An 18384-nucleotide genomic window follows, 5' to 3' on the forward strand; every position below is an offset into this window, starting at 1 on the left:
TAGCATTGTGGAGAAAGGATTTCAGCCAAACAGTCTGAAGCTCCTTTTGTGTTCATCATGAAACTGAAATAGTTACCTAACTTGGTAAGTGTCTAATATTTTTAGATAAAGATTTCTGTATTATCTGGAATTTAGTACTTCAATTTATTCCTCATTTTGATAAGAACATGTGAAATATGTTAATTCTAGCTGCCATAAAACAGTTGAATCAGGTATATCTTAAAATCATAAGTCAAAATACCTAATCCATATTTAAACATCTGTCAGTTACTCAGCACAAGATGTTTTTTTTTTCAGTGGTAGTGCCTTGCCATGTTGCTTCGGCAGGAGTGTGGTGGCTATTCATGTGCGAAGATCATAGCTCACTATAACTTCAAACTCCTGGGCTCAAGTTTGCCACAGCCTCCCAAGTAACTGGCACTAGAGGCCTGTGCCACTGCACCCAGATAGCAGAAAGTTTTTTTTGTTTGTTTTTTTGAGACGGAGTCTTGCTCTCACCCAGGCTGAAGTACAATGGCGCCATCTTGGCTTACCACAACCTCCGCCTCCCAGGTTTAAAGCAGTTCTGTCTCAGTCTCCCGAGTAGCTGGGATTATAGGTGCATGCCGCCACACCCGGCTAGTTTTTGTATTTTTAGTAGAGATGGGGTTTTACCATGTTGGCCAGGCTGGTCTTGAACTCCTGACCTCGTGATCCACACATCTCGGCTTCCCAAAGTGCTGGGATTACAGGCATGAGTCACCATGCCCAGCCAAGTGTTTTTGTTTTATGTGTTTTGAGACAGGGTCTTGCTCTGTCGCCCAGGCTGGAATGCATTGGCACAACTATGGCTCACTACAGCCTCAACTTTCCAAGGCTCAAGCAGTCCTTCCACCTCAGCCTCCCTAGTAGCTGGGACTACAGGCGCACACCACCATGCCTGGCTAATTTTTGTATTTTTTTTTATAGAGACGAGGTCTCGCTGTGTTACCCAGGCTGGCGTTTAATTCCTGGGCTCAGGCTATCCTTGCCTTGGCTTCCCAAAGTGCTAGGATTACAGGCGTGAGCCACCATGCCCAGCCTAACAGCACAAAGCTTTTTGTTCTTAGGTTATGCCTAAATAATACAAATAGTTTATATAGCAGCATTCTTCGAATTCTTCCAGCCAGACGCGGTTGCTCACGCTTGTAATCCTAGCACTTTGGGAGGCCGAGGCGGGTGGATCACAAGGTCAGGAGTTTGAGACCAGCCTGGCCAACATGGTGAAACCCTGTCTCTACTAAAGGTACAAAAAAAAAAAAGCTGGGCGTAGTGGCTGGCACCTGTAATCCCAGCTACTGGGGAGGTTTCAAGAGTAGTATGAACATTGTATTACCCTCCACTTAGATTTAGCTATTAATTGACCTTTTGTTACATAGTCATTGCAGTATGCAAAATGGAGACAACACCCAAAAACTTTAGCACAAAGGAAGCCTAATAAGTTTTACCCATGTTAAATGGTTATGAAGTACTGTATTAATACATCCATCTGAAGAAAAAAGAAAACAATTGTAAGAAAACGATTCTGTAATGTCCAACACCCAATCCGTGTTCAGATTTTTCTGACAATCTCTAGAGCAGGGGTGTCCAATCTTTTGGCTTCCCTGGGCCATGTTGGAAGAAGAATTCTCTTGGGCCAAACCATAAAATACACTAATACTAACAATAGCTCATGAGCTAAAAAAAAAAAAAAAAAACATACATAATATGTTTTAAGAAAATTTACGAATTTGTGCTGGGTCACATTCAAAGCTGTCCTGGGCTGCTTGTGGCTTGTGGGCTGCAGGTTAGACAAGCTTGCTCTAGAGTGTCTTTTGTGTTTTTTTTTTTAATTTTTTTGAGATGGAGTTTTGCTCTTGTCACCCAGGCTGGAGTGCAATGGTGTGATCTCAGCTCACTGCAACTTCCGCCTCCCAGATTGAAGCGATTCTCGTGCTTTGGCCTCCCTAGTAGCTGGGATTACAGGCACGTGCCACCACATCTGGCTCTTTTTTTTTTTTTTTTTTTTTTTAGTAGAGACGGGGTGTCACCATGTTGCCTAGGCTGGTATTGAACTCCTGACCACAGTTGATCCACCTGCCTCAGCCTCCCAAAATACTGGGATTACAGGCGTGAGCCACCATGCCCAGCCTGAGCCCACACCCAGCCACCTTTTTCTTAGCCTCTCAACAGATTGGATGATGCTGACCAGCACTGGGGAGGGCTATCTGCTTTATTCAGTCCACCAATTCAAATGTTAAATCTCCTTCAGAAACACCTTCACAGACACTCCCAGAAATGTTTTAACCAAATATCCCTTGGCCAGGTTGAAACTAGGCATCATAAATCTACCCACTGTCAACTTGGCCATCATATACACCTTTTTTTTTTTTTTTTGAGACGGAGTCTTGATCTGTCACCCAGTCGAGATCCGGTGGTGCGACCTCGACTCACTGCAATTTCCGCCTCCCGGGTTCACTCCATTCTCCTGCCTCAGCCTCCCGAGTAGCTGGGACTACAGGTGCCTGCCACCATGCCCAGCTAATTTTTTGTATTTGTGGTAGAGACGGGGTTTCACCATGTTAGCCAGGATGGTCTCAATCTCCTGACATCGTGATCCGCCCGCCTTGGCCTCCCAAAGTGCTGCGATTACAGGCATGAGCCACCGCGCCCGGCCATACATCTTAAACCATACTTAAACCTTCAAATAAGGTAATAACATGGTCATAAATCCAGCTGACATGATACAACTATCCTGTGTAGGACCAAAAACACACTAACCCCTTCCTCAGAAGAAGAGTTAAAGTCACTGATTGAAGTTTTACTCTTCTTGATGCCCCATAACCAAAATACCGTAATACAAAAAATACACCTTATGTTATTACAGGATAAGGAAATAATGAGAGGACAGTATATGTATATATATCCACATCCATACTCATGACAAGTGAGGAACTAATGACAATTACAGCACTCGTTTCTGTAATGTGATTTTGGTTGTAGCTGCTATTGATAACTACCTTCTATTACATGCTCTGTTTTCCCTTTGTCTTCAGCAAGCACCTCAACTGGTTGTGGTCCTTTCCTCAGTGGGGTGATCCAAATCATTCTGAAGGGCCTGGGCTATTAGTAGTTCTACCTTAATTGGGCGGTTATTATTTTCCATTGGCCGTAATCACAGAGCATGGTAGTACTAAGAGACACTCTACGGGATCTCCTGTATTCCAGACATGCTCTTCCTTTCCTCTATTGTGGAGAAGTAGTTCAGTTTCCCATTGGTAGTCAGAATCAATCACCCCAGCCAGCACTGTAAATCCCTCCGCATGTTGATTCAAAGGTGCATAAGGAGCCAAACATGGCCAACTGGCCAACTTAACTTTTCATTTCAGTGGAATCTTTGTTATGTCTCCTGGTGGAAGCATCCCTTCCTCTGGAACTAAGACCTCTAGACCAGGAGAGCACAAAGTCACAAGAACAGGAAGCACAAATTGTGTTAGTGGGTCACTGGGTGTAGTAGTGAATGGTACCACTCCCATTTTCACCTCTTGATTCCTAGACCCATGAATTATGGCTATGAGAGAACAACACTGTATATTGGGTGCTAATTCAGAGTATACAGCCTTCTGGAGAATGTCCCAGCCCTGCAAAGTGTTGCCACGTAGCTGGCACTGTAATTGAGTCTTAAAAAGCTATTCCACTGTTCTTTAAAACCAGCTGTATCTCATGCCTGTAATCCCAGCACTTTGGGAGGCCAAGGCAGGTAGATCACGAGATCAAGAGATAGAGACCATCCTGGCCAAGATGGTGAAACCCCATCTTTACTAAAAATACAAAAATTAGCTTGGTGTGGTGGCACGTGCCTGTAGTCCCAGCTACTCAGGAGGCTGAGGCAGGAGAATCACTTGAACCTGGGAGGCGGAGGTTGCAGTGAGCCAAGATTGCACCACTGCACTCCAGCCTGGCAACAGAGCGAGGCTCCATCTCAAAAAAACAAACAACAAAAAAACAGCTGTATCAGAGTGATGGGGAACATGGTAAGACCAGTGAATTGTATGGGCTTGGGCCCATAGCCACATTTTTTTTTTTTTTTTTTTTTTGGAGCTGATGTCTCACTATGTTGCCCAGGCTGGTCTTGAACCCCTGGGCTCAAGCTATACTTCTTCCTGCTTTGTCCCCAAGTGCTGGGATTACAGGCATGAGCCAATGCACCCATAATCCCAGTGTAACTAAGATCTCTATTTTCAAAGTAGCCATTACTTTCTCAAATTTTCCATGTAACTTTTTCTCTTTTGTGTAATGTATTAAGGAAGTGGCATCAAGATAAATCTAAAACGGAGTTTTAGAAGGGAGAGAAGCAGCACAAGATAGGGGAAGAAGTGAAGCAATCTTAAGGTTTCCTCTGGAATCTGGCCTAAGCCTGATCCCATAAGGATCTCCGGAGCATGGATGACAACATATAGCTGTCCCATCAGTATGCAAGGGGTAGCTTAAAAACTTGTTTTTGTAATAATGAAAAGCTGTAAACAACTCAATGTCTATGTAGTAGAATGGTGTATCAGTGATCAATTCATATATAACCAACTCCTCCCTCAAACTTAGTGGCTTTAAACATTATTTCATATGATTTTGTGGGGCACCTGGACACAGATGGGCAGTTCTTCTGAGATCACTTATGTGGCTGCATTTAACTGGGAACATCTGGGGCTGGCATGTTCAAGATGTCTAGTTTTTAGCAAAAATTTTGAGCCACACAAAGAAACAAGAAAGTATGGCTCATATATGGGGGGAAAGAACAGTCAATATAAACTGTCCCTGAGGAAGCCCAGATGCTGTGCATATAATAGATTTTAAATCTGCTACTATAAATATGTTCAAAGAACTAAAGGAAACCAGGGTTAAAGACCTAACCAAATTATTCATGAGAATGATGTCTTGCAAAAAGAATATCAGATAGAAATTATAATTTAAAAAAACTTTTGAAGTTGAAAAGTATAATAACTGACATGAAAAATCCACTGAAGGCACTCAGCAGATTTGAACTTGGAGAAGAGAATCAGCACACTTGGAGGTAGGTCAACTGAGATGACCAGGTTTGAAAGAACAGGAAGAAAAAGAATGAAGAAAAATGATCAAAGCCTCAGAGACCTGTGGGACACCCCCCCACCCCGCCACCATCAGGTGTTCCAACATACTCATAATGGGAGTCCCAGAAGAAATGAGAGAGAAAAAGGGGCAGAATGAGTTGTTTTGTTCTGTTTTGTTTTGTTGTTGTTTCGAGACAGTTTGGCTCTTGTTGCCCAGGCTGGAGTGCAATGGCACGATCTTGGCTCACCGCAACCTCCGCCTCCTGGGTTCAAGCGATTATCCTGCCTCTGTCTCCCAAGTAGCTGGTATTATAAGTGCCCGCCACCACGCCCAACTAATTTTTGTATTTTTAGTAGAGACGGGCTCGTCATGTTGGCCAGGCTGGTCTTGAACTCCTGACCTCGGGTGATCCACCTGCCTCAGCCTCCCAAATCCACTGCATTACAGGCGTAACGCTGGGATTACAGGTGTGAGCCACCGTGCCCGGCCATGGGTACTTTAAACTTCCTGAATTTGATGAAAAATATGAATCTGCTCATCCAAGAAGCTCAACAAACTTAAAGAGATCCATATTTAGATCCTCCTAGTCAAACTGTCAAAAGACGGAACACTTTTTCTTTTTTCTTTAGACAGACTCTCATTCTTTCACCCAGGCTGGAGTGCAGTGGCACAATTTCAGCTCACTGCAACCTCTGCCTCCTGGGTTCACGCAATTCTCCTGTCTCAGCCTCCCCCGTAACTGAGATTACAGGTGCACGCCAACATGCCCGGCTAATTTTTTTTGTATTTTTGATAGAGACTAAAATGGTTTTGCCGTGTTGGCCAGGCTGGTCTCAAACTCCTGACCTCAAGTGATCTGCCCGCCTCAGCCTCCCAAAGTTCTGGGATTACAGGCGTGGGCCGCTGCACCTGGCCAACAAAACACTTTTTTAAGGTATTGTTTGTTTGTTTGTTTTTTGTATGCAATTTAGTGGTTTTTAGTATGTTTAGGGTGGTACAACTACCATCACCACTATCTAATTCCAGAACATTTTCATCCTCCCACACAGATGCTCCATTCTCCTTAACAATCACACCTCATTTCCTTTCTTTCCAGCCCCTGGCAACCACTAAATACTTTCCGTCTTTATGAACTTTCCTATCCTGAACATTTCATATAACTGGAATCATATAATATGTGGCCTTTTGTGTCTGGCACCTTTTACTTTGCATTGTATTTTAAGGTTCATCCACCTTGGAGCAGGTATCAGAAGTTCATGCCTTTTTTTTTTTTTTTTTTCAATGTAAACCCCTGCATCTTTTTTTTTTTTTTTTTAAACATGGTGAACTTCAACATAGCAATTTTTCTTTTTTCTTTTCTTTTCTTTTTTTTTTTTTGAGACAGAGTTCCACTCTTGTCACCCAGGCTAGAGTACAATGGCGCATTCTCAGCTCCCTGCAACCTCCGCCTCTCGGGTTCAAGCGATTCTCCTGCCTAAGCCTCCCAAGTAGCTGGGGTTACAGCCACCTGCCACCACGCCCGGATAATTTGTTTGTATTTTTAGTAGAGACAGGGTTTCACCATGTTGGCCAGGCTGGTCTCAAACTCCTGACCTCAGGTGATCCACCTGCCTCGGCCCCCCAAAGTGCTGGGATTATAGGCGTGAGCCACTGCACCCGGCAAACATAGCAATTATTACAACAAATGTTACAGTCTAAAGCTCAAACACAGTTTTGCAATTTTGAAATTAATTGCATACAAACCAAATAAAATTTACACAATAACAAACATTTCCATCTAAGACTTTGGGAGCATTTGAGCCTTCCCCATTTGATCTCAGGGCCTTTTCTTGTGCTGAACAGCACCAGAGTTGTTGTGGGAACAGCAATGGCTTCAGGAATTAACAGCCATTAGGCCATTAAGGCTAGCTGCCCCCACAGCCTTTTCCTTCTCATGTTTTTTGTGCTTCAGGTATTTTTTATACTTTTTATGTTGCTTGTCCCATTCTTTTTCTTTCTGACTCCTTCTTCATAGGAATTCCTTGCTTGTGGTGGGCTTGATGTTTGAGCAGTCACACTGGTGACCAGTTTGTAGAGTAGAGGATGACTAAGACTGGACAGAGGATGGAGGTTCTGGGTTGTTTGTGTTTTGTTTTTTCTTTTTCAGCTTCTAGCTCAGGAGATCGTGAGACAGACGGGATAGGACTTGAGGAGGTCTGAGGAGCTTCATTTGGTTGCGGTAGCTGTGCCTTCCAGGTAGACCCTTTCCTGTGCTTTGATGATGATGAAAGAGAACATCTCTTGGGGACTTGGGGAATCCTTTGTTTGGGAAGTGAAGAATGGGAGATCCTGTGCTTTGCGGGTGGAGAAAGTGATGCCCTTTGTTTTGGAAGGTGAAGTGGAGAAGAAGAGTATCTCCTCTGTTCTGGAGGAGAGTATCTTCTTGAGGAAGGTGAGTGTTGATGTGGGAAGGAAAAGCAGCCCTTCCTGGTGGTGGTATCAAGAGACCTGCGCTGCAGCTGAGGAGGAGTGAAAGAAGGAAAATGTGCCTTCTGGTGGGTGTTGGGGAGGGACTTCTCCGTCTAGCATAAGAGGATGTCTTCCGGTGCCTTCACGGTGTTGAAGAGGCACTCTGGGGAGCTGCCTGCCTGCCTGTTTTTCACACGGGACTTCTTGAGTCGCTCACCATCATCTGAGGAGAGGAGCAGAGTCAGATGAAGACTGCTAATTTTGTCATCTATATTAATATCTTTGCTGCACAGAATCTGTGGCAGCCATTTTGCTACCTTTATCTTCTGATTCGGATAACTCAACTTTTCTAGGCTTTGGGTGCTGATGAAGGGGACTCTTTTTCTAAGTACCTTCACATTTTGTCACTTTACTAAGTTCTTCGTGGAGCTGCAAAACCACAACTTTTTCTTGTATAGTTGGCTGCTGGGGTATTGGGGAATGATGCATTTTTGGCAGTGGAGTTGCTGGAGGCAACAGCCAGTGCACATTCACCTTCAAGGATTTGCTGAAGGAAAGAACTTACTAGTTTTTCAGGGGGCGCTGGATGTCGTCTTGGGAAGCTTCTCAAGAGGACAACGAGCTACTCCTAGACACGATGCTGATGAGTGCCTTTTTCATCTCACTGGAGATCTGCTCCCGCTATGGCTTGGTGGAATCCTTCAAGGAGATGGCCACTTTATTGACTCTGCTGTTCTTGTAGGTGAATATCATCTTGATGGGATCAATGGCGCCATCTAAAGCAAGTATGATAAGGAAAGCCAGACGCATCTGTGATAATGATTTGGAAAATGATAGAGATCTTGGTTGAATCTTCTTTAACTTTTCAGATTTGTTTGTTTCTTTCTGGAGAAGGTTCGTTACTTGCTCTGGTACAAGTGCAGGTTTGGGAACTTTCAGATGGCACTAGTAGAAGTGGCCTTTTGTACTAGGTTCTTTCACTTTCTTGAAAGGTTCTGGTAGCGCTGGAGTTTTCTCCTTTTCTGCAGCTGGGGAAGGTCTCTGCCTCTTGGTTCTGTGATGGGGAGATTGAAAATGACTGTGCATTCTCTTGCTCCTGACAGGGTAGGATCCTCTTTTAGGAGAAGGAGATCTGAATTTACATTTTCTTGGGCTTTAAGACCTCTCCCCTTTTTCTCTGCTTTCTTTTTTCTTCTTTATCCTTATTTTTCTCCTTATATTGCTTTTTCAGAGACACCAGGTTTTTTTTTTCTTGTTCTATCTGTCTCTGTTTTTTTTTTTTTTCTTCTTCTTTCTTCAGTTCTAGGAAAGCAGAAGAGATTCCAGTGATGTCTTCTTGTGCACTTAACAGCAGGGACTACAGTTCTCCCATAATTCTCTAGTAATTATTTCATTCAAAAACCCAGTCAGATTGCTTTGTATCATTTTGGAGTCTGGATTTTCCAAACACATAAGGGAGTGCAGTGTGACATTGGGATGTTCATTCTGCTGAGACCTAATACAATGATGATGTTACACTTGAGATGCAAGGAATAACTTCCATTTTGGTTCAGTTCTCCACTTCCACCTGGTTGAATATAAACTCAATCACAGCATCTTCTTCAAACCCAAGAATTTCCATTATGCATATTGTTATCTAAGTCTTTATTAGCCTCCAAATTTACTTTGCTTGTGTCTGCCTTTTTTTCTAGGCATCCTGCAAATTTCAGCTCCTTCAGTAGCATCTATTTGTTGCTGAACCAATGATCTTGTCTTGCACTTGTTTCTTGGAAGGTCATTTTGCTTCTGAGCTCTGAGATTGCTGCCTAACCCAAAGTGCACTGGACCTCCTGGACCAGAGGGAAAGCCCACTTGTTGGGGGAGTGGCTCAGTAACATTTCATTATATGCATACACCACATTTTGTTTATCCATTCAACAGTTGAAGGACATGTGAAGTGTTTCTATCTTTTGGCTCCTATTAATGCTGCGATGAACATTTGTGTTAACTACAACAAAGATCGAGTCTGGGCATGGTGGCTCATGCCAGTAATCCCAGCACTTTGAGAGGCTGAGGAGGGCGGATTGCTTGAGCCCGAGACCAGCCTGGGCAACATAAGTGAAACCCTACAAAATAATAATAATAATAATAATAATAAGCTGGGTGTAGTGGCCCGCACCTACAGTCGCAGCTACTCTGGAGGCTGAGATGGGAGGATCTTTCAAGCCCGGGAGGCAGACGTTGCTGTGGGCTGAGATCATGCCACTGCATCCCAGCATGGGCGACAAAAAAGAAAAAAAAAAGAAAAAAGATTGAGACACAGAGGTCAAAGGAAATAGCATTTAATTTATTTGAGAAACAAAGAATTGCAATTCACGTACAGTGAATCAGAGCAGCCCTGAATAGTGTCTCATAAGGCAAACACAGGGGAGGGTTTTTTAAATAGGGGATTCCCACAAGAAGTTTTCAGAGGCAGTTCATGGGCTGGGTAGAACTCTTAAATCTCAAACCCATTCTGATTGGTTGGTTAATTAGGGTACTCACGCTGAGAGATGATGAAGGCTGGCAGATACTTACTGACTTCAGTTGTTTCTACAGGTCTGTTCGGTGGTTTGACTTTTTAGCAGGTGTGAATGCAATCCCCTAGCAATCTCCTGACTCCACTTTAGAAAGCCTTCACCTTAGTTACTTCATTTTCTTCCACACTGCACAAGTTTTTGTGTGAACATGTTTTCAATTATCTTTGGTATATACCTAGGAGTGAGTCATATAGTAATTGTATGTTCAACTTTCAGAGGAGCCGTCACAATTATTTTTACCGGGTTTATAGCTTTATTTGACATATATGACAAGTGGCAGTTAGTTCTCATCCACACTGACTATCTAGATTTTTGAAAGTGGTAACAGGTATACAGGTAACCACAGTATAGAGCTTGTTTGGTGAATTTTCATCCTTGTTATGTTTTCTGAACAATCGCACATGTACATGGTGTGGGACATTCCTTATTCCTTTGGCCCTGATAGCCTTGTTAAGCCTGGTATCAATGCACACATCTGGAGTGCCCATCTTCATGGCAAATTTCTGAATCTCTTTGAATGCCCACAGAGCATGCTTCTTGAAGCCCACTCCATGGATGTGAGCTAGTGACCCAAGTGTGTTCTTGGGTCACTACCTTGTTGATGGCAGAACAGCTCATCTTCTTGCCACCCTTCTTTGCAGGAGCCATTCTGCCAGGCTCAAGATGGAAAGGAAGAACATGAGGGACTGTGGGAGAAAGAAGGCCTAAACTTTTAAAAAGTGGCTGCACCATTTTACATTTAAGACATTTTGACACATTGTATTTTTGTTGTTATTTGACTCTCTAGATAATTTCTGCCATGACTTTTTCTGTAATGCACAAATTGTTTTTTGAAGAGTTTTAAATTTCCCAACTAAAAAGGCTTTTCTAGTTATTTTTCTTTTATAATGTCTAACTTGGCTGGGCGTGGTGGCTCATGTCTGTAATCCCAGTGCTTTGGGAGGCCAAAGCAGGCAGATCACCTGAGGTCAGGATTTTAAGACCAGCCTGGTCAACATGGTGAAACCCTGCCCTCTACTAAAAATACAACATTTGCTAGGCGTGTTGGCAGGCACCTGTAGTCCCAGCTATTCAGGAGGTTGAGGCAGGAGAATCGCTTGAACCTGGGAGGCGGAAGTTGCAGTGAGCCGAGATCACGTCACTGCACTCCAGCCTGGGTGACAAAGAGACTCCATCTTAAAAAAAAAAAATTAAGTTTTGTTAATTACAATAAATTATGTCAAAAACAAAGATAATTTCTTAAAACTCTTCACTTCTCTTATGTTCCTTGCATCTACTGTATTTGTATGGTGGAAATACTATATAATGGTGTGCTACTAGACATCTTTTCTCAAATTCTTATTAAGTGATGTCACATTGGTGGCTTGAAATTGGCCATGATGGGAATATTGACATCATGGAAATCAGCAAAAGCTAAACATTGGACATTTAAACTTAAGAAACGGATGTGGAAAATATTAATGCAGAGTAAACTTAGAAGTTTGTGTTATCTGTAGCCTTTACATTGTGACTTGCAGAAAAAATTAAGAAAAATTATTCCAGTGTTAGAAAATTATTATCTATTTCAGCAAAGAAGTTGCTCATAACATTGACAAGTGAAATTCTGACATAGATCTTGGACATGTCACTCTCATCTTAATCATAAATAAAAACAAAAATATTAACCAACATTCATGTTGGAACTAGGTTGTTAATTGCAACCATAAGTTGGCCACAAATACAGGAGTACAGCATAAACCAACGAAAGCATTCTGAGAGAAGCAATTGTCTATGAGGAATTTACAGTAAAGAGAATAGCATATTTCATTATTTATAATTCATGTGCTATAATTCCTTATCAGTGCTTTTGTTGTTGGTGGTGGTGGTGAGACGGAGTCTTGCTTTATTGCCCAGGCTGGAGTGCAGTGGCGCCATCCCGGCTCACTGCAACCTCCGCCTCCCTGCAACCTCCGTCTCCCGGGAGTGCGCCTGTAATCCCAGCTACTCCGGAGGCTGAGGCAGTTTTGTAGCCACAAAACTGGCTGCCGTGTCTGACTGGAAATTGCTCCCCTGGACACTTGGCCACACCTGGCGGTGCATATCTCATGGTTCTGGCTCTGGCTTCTGCGTAGAACCCAGTCAGCATCTGTTCCAGCATGGGAAGCAACTGTTCAGCTAAAACCAAGAGCAGCCTGAAGGAAGTGGGGACGTAGGAGACTTTGTAGGTAGGTGCTCACACCCAGACAGGAGAACAAAGGTTTGGTAAGGGCTCAGACCTTAGAGACGGGTTCTCGACGATGTGCAACGCATAACGAGGAAAATACTGACCGGAGGGGGCCGGTCGTAGGGCTGGGGAGCAGGAGGAGGGCAAAGGATAGAGAGGGGGTAGATAGGGAGGGAGTAGATAGGGAGCGGCAGCCTCGGCCTCAGTAAGCAGGGGCTTAGGGAGCAGATGTCTGAAACTGCACCACGTCCGCTATTTTGAGGTTTGGCTTCTCTTACTGCCACGTGGTGCAGAGGGAAGGCGCCATTTGATGCGTCCAAATCCCGAGTGGGAAGAGAAGATACGGATGAGGGAGAGGGATGTGTCTGTGGTGACTCTTGGGCACTTGTGCCGTTCAATCCTGTCACTCTCAAGCAAACGCCAGGTTTACAATACCTGCACTATCACTCATTAGTGGGAGGGTCAGGCGCCACCCAACTCTGGGCTTTTATTGGTCATGCCAAGAAAAACGCGAGAGGGACAACTGGGAGCCTCCTTCTGATTGGTGGATTCCTGCTAGCCCTCAAGTCAATCAGAGTAGAATGTACCGCCCTCCTTCCCACTCTGGCCCCCGCGGGAGACATGTTAGGTAGTGGGATGCCAACCTTGCCACTCTTCTGAGACCGCCACCCAGTAACACGCCCTGCTTTCCTCCGCCGCCGCCGTCTCCTCCATCAACCGTCTCCTTCTAACATGTTATTGCAGTTAATAAAAAAGCGCTCTTTTCTTCACAAAAGCAGTTGTTTCATTGTATAATGTGAGAAGTCTGCGTTCAGGCGGTTAGACGCAAAGGAGTGGAATAAGTGCCCTGTTCAGTCTGCCAACCTTCGGAACCAGCCAACAGACTCGGTACTGACTGCCATGATCCAGTAAGCACCCGACTCGGGTCTCTGGCAGCCTGAGTGGATTTTGCGTGACTTTTGGTCCCTGGCGGCTCCTGTAGCGTCCCCAGTTACGGCGCCCATAGCAACCGGCTCCCTAGCTAGGCGCCCCCGGGTTGCCAAGGGCCGCACCAGCTTTCCCGCCCCGGGCCAGCGCAGGCGCTCAGGCCTCGGAGGCGGGGCGATGGCCACCTCCCACCGAGTGGCGAAGCTGGTGGCCTCCAGTCTCCAGACCCCGGTAAATCCCATCACTGGAGCGCGGGTCGCCCAGTACGAACGCGAAGACCCCTTAAAGGCCCTGGCGGCAGCGGAGGCGATCTTGGAGGACGAAGAGGAGGAGAAAGTGGCGCAGCCCGCTGGGGCATCGGTAATACTGGGGCGGGACTTGGGCTGGGACCTCGCATGGGCTGGGTGCAGGCTGAGGGCTGTCCGGTTCCCCGCCCAGCTGAGGGCAGGCTGGTAAACGCGGGTCCCTGTGCACATAGTCCCTACTTGGTGGTCCTGGCCCAGCCCCTTCTCTACGCTCACGAAAATTACTCTAAATCGAGGCGTTTAAAAGTGTTTTAATTTTCACCAGTCTGTTGTAAAAGCTTCCTAGACAACATTTATGTTACTGTTTCTGGCAAGTGCAAAGTATAGAATTTTACTCTCTACTCTCCAGCATCTCGGGAATGGATATATATAGATATATCTATCTATATCTATCTATATATAGTAATTAGAGGAAAACTGTTCTGTCAGGTGTGTTTCGTTATTACCTTAAGATCTTGGTTATAAGCGGATCTCAACATAGTGCTCTAAAGATGTGTGTTTAAAACCATCACGTGTTCACTGGCTAAATCAGACACGGATACAGATAAGCAAATCACTGAGGTTTCAGTGTTTCCTAAACAGCTCTTTAGGGTACAGCGAGACGGCCTTTTCACTGATCAGTTTTCATTGTTAAATCTGTTGGGGACACCAGTCCAGCAGGTAGAGGGCAGGGTCTGCCATCTGCTCAATTCACTTAAAAGATGGGAATCTTGGCCGGGCGCGGTGGCTCGTGCCTATAATCCCAGCACTTTGGGAGGCCGAGGTGGGCGGATTACGAGGTCAGGAGTTCGAGACCAGCCTGACCAACATGGTGAAACCCCGTCTGTACTAAAAATACAAAATTTAGCCGGGCGTGGTGGTGCGCACCTGTAATCCCAGTTACTCAGAAGGCTGAGGCAGGAGAATCGCTTGAACTTGGGAGGCGAGGGTTGCAGTGAGCTGAGATCTCAGACCTAGTCTCAAAAAAAAAAAAAAAAAAAAAAGAGATGGGAATCTTGAATTTAAACTAGCAATCTGCAGATAGAAAAAATTTCCTAATACCATGTGTCCAAAGCTTCTCAGACACCAAACTTATGATTGAGGACTAACTGAAATCACTGGATATTTTGGAATTCTAATCTCTTTAATCTACAGTAAAATTGTTAATGAGAACATCTTTAGCAACACCTTTTGTGACCAATCTTTCACCAACAGACAAACAACTTGAAGTTATCCAGAGTAAGGCAGACTGAGACCCTGAACATGAACCAGGATCAGAGTGCTAGGACCGATTTTGTTCATGATGAAGCTACCCCTCAACACAATTTTCAGTAGGCAACAAGGCAACGTGATGGAGAAAAAGGATTGAAGAGTTCTGTGTTAGGATCCATTCCCTGCCACTTCCTAGGTGGTGTTAGGACATAATTTCCTTAAACCTCAGTTTCCTTATCTGTAAAATAACTATAATAATTGTCTCTTTTTTCCCATCTCAGCTCTATGAGAACCAAATGAAAGAATGTGTGTCTCCTCTAAAGAGCAATCTATGTAAGCGAGTTGCCAGTGGGAGTGTCATTTGTGTGCCTTCCTAAAGATTAAACTCAACTTTGGCTTGCTGTGGTAAAGGAGTCAGTCACTTCTAAGTTGCAGATATGCTTCCACAGTGCCCTGTTAAACGGCAAATTTGTATTAGAAACTGTTATTACCTTAGGAGGGATCAGTTTATACAATAATCTAGTATGGAAAGGACAGGATCCTACAAAAAAACAAAAGGAAGCCAAGTCTTAAGAGTTTGGTACTGTTCTGAGACCACCACACATGAGGGATCCAAAAGTAAAGCTGGGTAAGCTGCCACAGTGGGCCTGATAGCCAGGGGGCACAGGCTGGGGGAAGAGGCATTAAGAAGGCAGAAAGAGTGCAGGAAATAGGCTCTGCTTTCTTCACTGGTTGGCTTGGGTCTCCATCTTGATTTTTAAAGGTTAATTTGCCTTAACCTTATTATCTATAAAATGTAGTAAAGTCAAATATTATACCTAACCCACAAGATTGATTTGAGAACCACCCATCACAATAGGCCTCTTTCAGCTCTTTGGTTTTGCCAAAGCCAGACCACTCATCCCACCCCACACTGCCCCGCAACCCCCCAACCCCTGCACCATCCCTATACACCCTCCCAGCTCTGGCATACACACGCACCCCCCTTGCAGTGCTCATATTGGGCACTGATGCCTGTTCCTTGAATCTGGCCTTAGTCAGAGATGTTGGTCCACATATCCTGTTATATGACTGATGATGACACAGGTAACGCAGTATTCTGTAATTCGCAATTAAAATCTCACTCCTCCCAGCACTTTGGGAGGCTGAGGCAGGTAGATCACTTGAGGTCAGGAGTTTGAGGCCAGCCTGGCCAACATGGCAAAACCTGGTCTCTACTAGAAATACAAAAAGTAGCCGGACGTGGTGGCACGCGCCTGTAATCCCAGCTACTAGGGGGCGCTGAGGCAGAATTGACTGAACCCGGGAGGCGGAGGTTGCAGTGAGCCGAGATGCAAAAACTGCACTCCAGCCTGGGCAACAGAGTGAGACTACGTTTCAAAAAAATAAATAAATAAAAAGAAAAAACAAAATCTCACTCCTAATGGGGCAACCTTATCTTTTCAACAAATATTGAACATTTATTAAGTGCTAGTCATTAACTATTCAGTGTATAGCTCACATCCTCACAGAATTTTCAGCCTGGTGAGGGAAATTAGACAATTAAAAATGAACAGGGCCGGGCGCGGTGGCTCAAGTCTGTAATCCCAGCACTTTGGGAGGCCGAGGTGGGTGGATCACCTGAGGTTGGGAGTTCAAGACCAGCGTGACCAACATAGAGAAACCCCATCTCTACTAAAAATACAAAATTAGCCGGGCGTGGTGGCACATGCCTGTAATCTCAGCTACTCAGGAGGCTGAGGCAGGAGGATCGCTTGAACCCAAGAGGTGGAGGTTGCAGTGAGCTGAGATCACGCCATTGTATTCCAGCCTAGACAACGAGCGAAACTCCATCTCAAAAAACAAAAAACGAACAGACACATAACTGTAAGATGGGAAATGTTGGGAAAGAAATGAACAGCCTATAATGATTAAAAATAAGTAGGAGAGAACCTATTTTTTTTCTTCTGACTCCACTTTTTATTTATTTATTATTTTTTGAGACAGAGTTTCACTCTCTTGTCCAGGCTGGAATGCACTGGTGCAGTCACAGGTCACTGCAGTCTCAACCTCCCAGGATCAATCAGTCTCCTCACCTCAGCCTCCCAAGTAGCTGGAACTAAAGGTGCATGCCACCACGCCCAGCTAATTTTTATATTTTTTGTAGAGACAGAGTTTCACCATGTTCCCCAGGCTGGTCTCGAACTCCTGGGCTCAAGTGATCCACCTGCCTTGGCCTCCCAAAAGTGCTGGGATTATAGGCGTGAGCCACTGTGCCTGGCTCCACTGTCAATATACATACATACACACACATATACACACATACACACGCATGCACACACACACATATATTTTTTTGAGATGGAGTTTTGCTCTTGTTGCCCAGGCTGGAGTGCAGTGGCGTGATCTTGGCTCACCACAACCTCCACCTCCCAGGTTCAAGCGATTCTCCTGCCTCAGCCTCCCAAGTAGCTGGGATTACAGGCGTGTGCCACCACGCCCGGCTAATTTTGTATTTTTAGTAGAGACGGGGTTTCTCCATGTTGGTCAGGCTGGTCTCCAACTCCTGACCTCAGGTGATCTGCCCGCCTCAGCCTCCCAAAGTGCTGGGATTACAGGCATGAGCTACCATGCCTGGCCTATATTTTTAAATTCACCTGTTATTTTAGATACAGAGGTGCATGTGCAGGTTTGTTACATGGGTATATTGTATCCAGGTAGTGAGCATGGTACCCAATAGATAGTTTTTCAACCTACGCCGCCCTCCCTCCCTCCCTCCCCACCTGGTGGTAGCCCGCAGTGTCTGTGGTTTCCATGTTTATGTTCGTGTGTACTCATTGTTTTACCTGCCACTTATGAGAACATGTGATATTTGGTTTTCTGTTCCTGTGTTAATTTGTTTAAGATTATGTCCTACAGCTCCATCCACGTGGCTGTGAAGGACATGATTTCATTCTCTTTTTTTTTTTTTTGTGATGGAGTCTCGCTCTGTCACCAGGCTAGAGTACAGTGGCACAATCTCGGCTCAATGAGACCTGTGCCTCCTGGGTTCAAGTGATTCTCCTGCCTCAGCCTCCTGAGTAGCTAGTACTACAGGTGCACACCACCACACCTAGCTAATTTTTGTATTTTTAGTAGAGACGGGGTTTTACCATGTTGGCCAGGATGATCTTGAACTCCTGACCTCAAATGATTCGCCAGCCTTGACCTCCCAAAGTGCTGTGATTACAGGCTTGAGCCACCATGCCTGGCCTAATTTTTTTATTTTTATTTTTATTTTGTAAAATAAAGGTCTCACTATGTTGCCCAGGGTGGTCTCAAACTCCTGGGCTCAAGCAATTCGCCCTCCTCAGCCTCCCATAGTGCTCGGGTTAGAAGTATATGCCACCATACCGGGTGACATTCTTCTCTTAAAATATCAAATGTTACATATGACGCTTAGGCCCTTTTAACAACTCTCCCCCAGAAGAGAAAATATGAATACCTACTCCCTGCCTAATGGTAGCCACTGTTTCAAAATTGATATGTATTCTATTCTCTGGCCATTTTTCTATCTCCTCCATATATTTTAATATACAGTACATACTAGAAATATATATAAATATATAAATATATATAAATATAAATATATATAAATATGTAAATATATATAAATATATATATAGACAGAGAGAGGGAGATAGTTCTGCAA

General features: G+C 44.5%; 1 protein-coding gene and 2 pseudogenes across 15 annotated transcripts in view; 1 reads left to right on the forward strand and 2 right to left on the reverse strand.

Annotated features, from left to right (window-relative positions):
• Nucleotides 1-8410: 8410 nt before the first annotated feature.
• LOC107971286 (serine/arginine repetitive matrix protein 1-like) lies at nt 8411-9074 on the reverse strand (annotated as a pseudogene).
• A 1204-nt stretch (nt 9075-10278) lies between these two features.
• Nucleotides 10279-10903, reverse strand: LOC134807908 (large ribosomal subunit protein eL31-like; annotated as a pseudogene).
• Nucleotides 10904-12866: 1963 nt separating this feature from the next.
• FAM161A (FAM161 centrosomal protein A) overlaps nt 12867-18384 on the forward strand; it is a 63614-nt gene continuing 58096 nt past the window's right edge. For 7 of the 15 annotated variants that reach the window (XR_010149503.1, XR_008546252.2, XR_010149499.1 and 4 more), the window contains exon 1: nt 12890-13578. Coding sequence is in view for 5 of the 15 variants with exons in the window: in XM_063789823.1 (XP_063645893.1) it covers nt 13396-13578 (183 nt within the window). In the remaining 10 variants the exon portion in view is untranslated. Of the gene's footprint in view, nt 13579-18384 lie in introns of all 15 variants that reach the window. The other 8 variants (XR_010149507.1, XR_010149500.1, XR_010149506.1 and 5 more) reach the window with 2 other exon arrangements.

Source organism: Pan troglodytes, chromosome 12, assembly GCF_028858775.2.
Source record: "Pan troglodytes isolate AG18354 chromosome 12, NHGRI_mPanTro3-v2.0_pri, whole genome shotgun sequence".
NCBI classification, from domain to species: Eukaryota; Metazoa; Chordata; class Mammalia; order Primates; family Hominidae; genus Pan; species Pan troglodytes.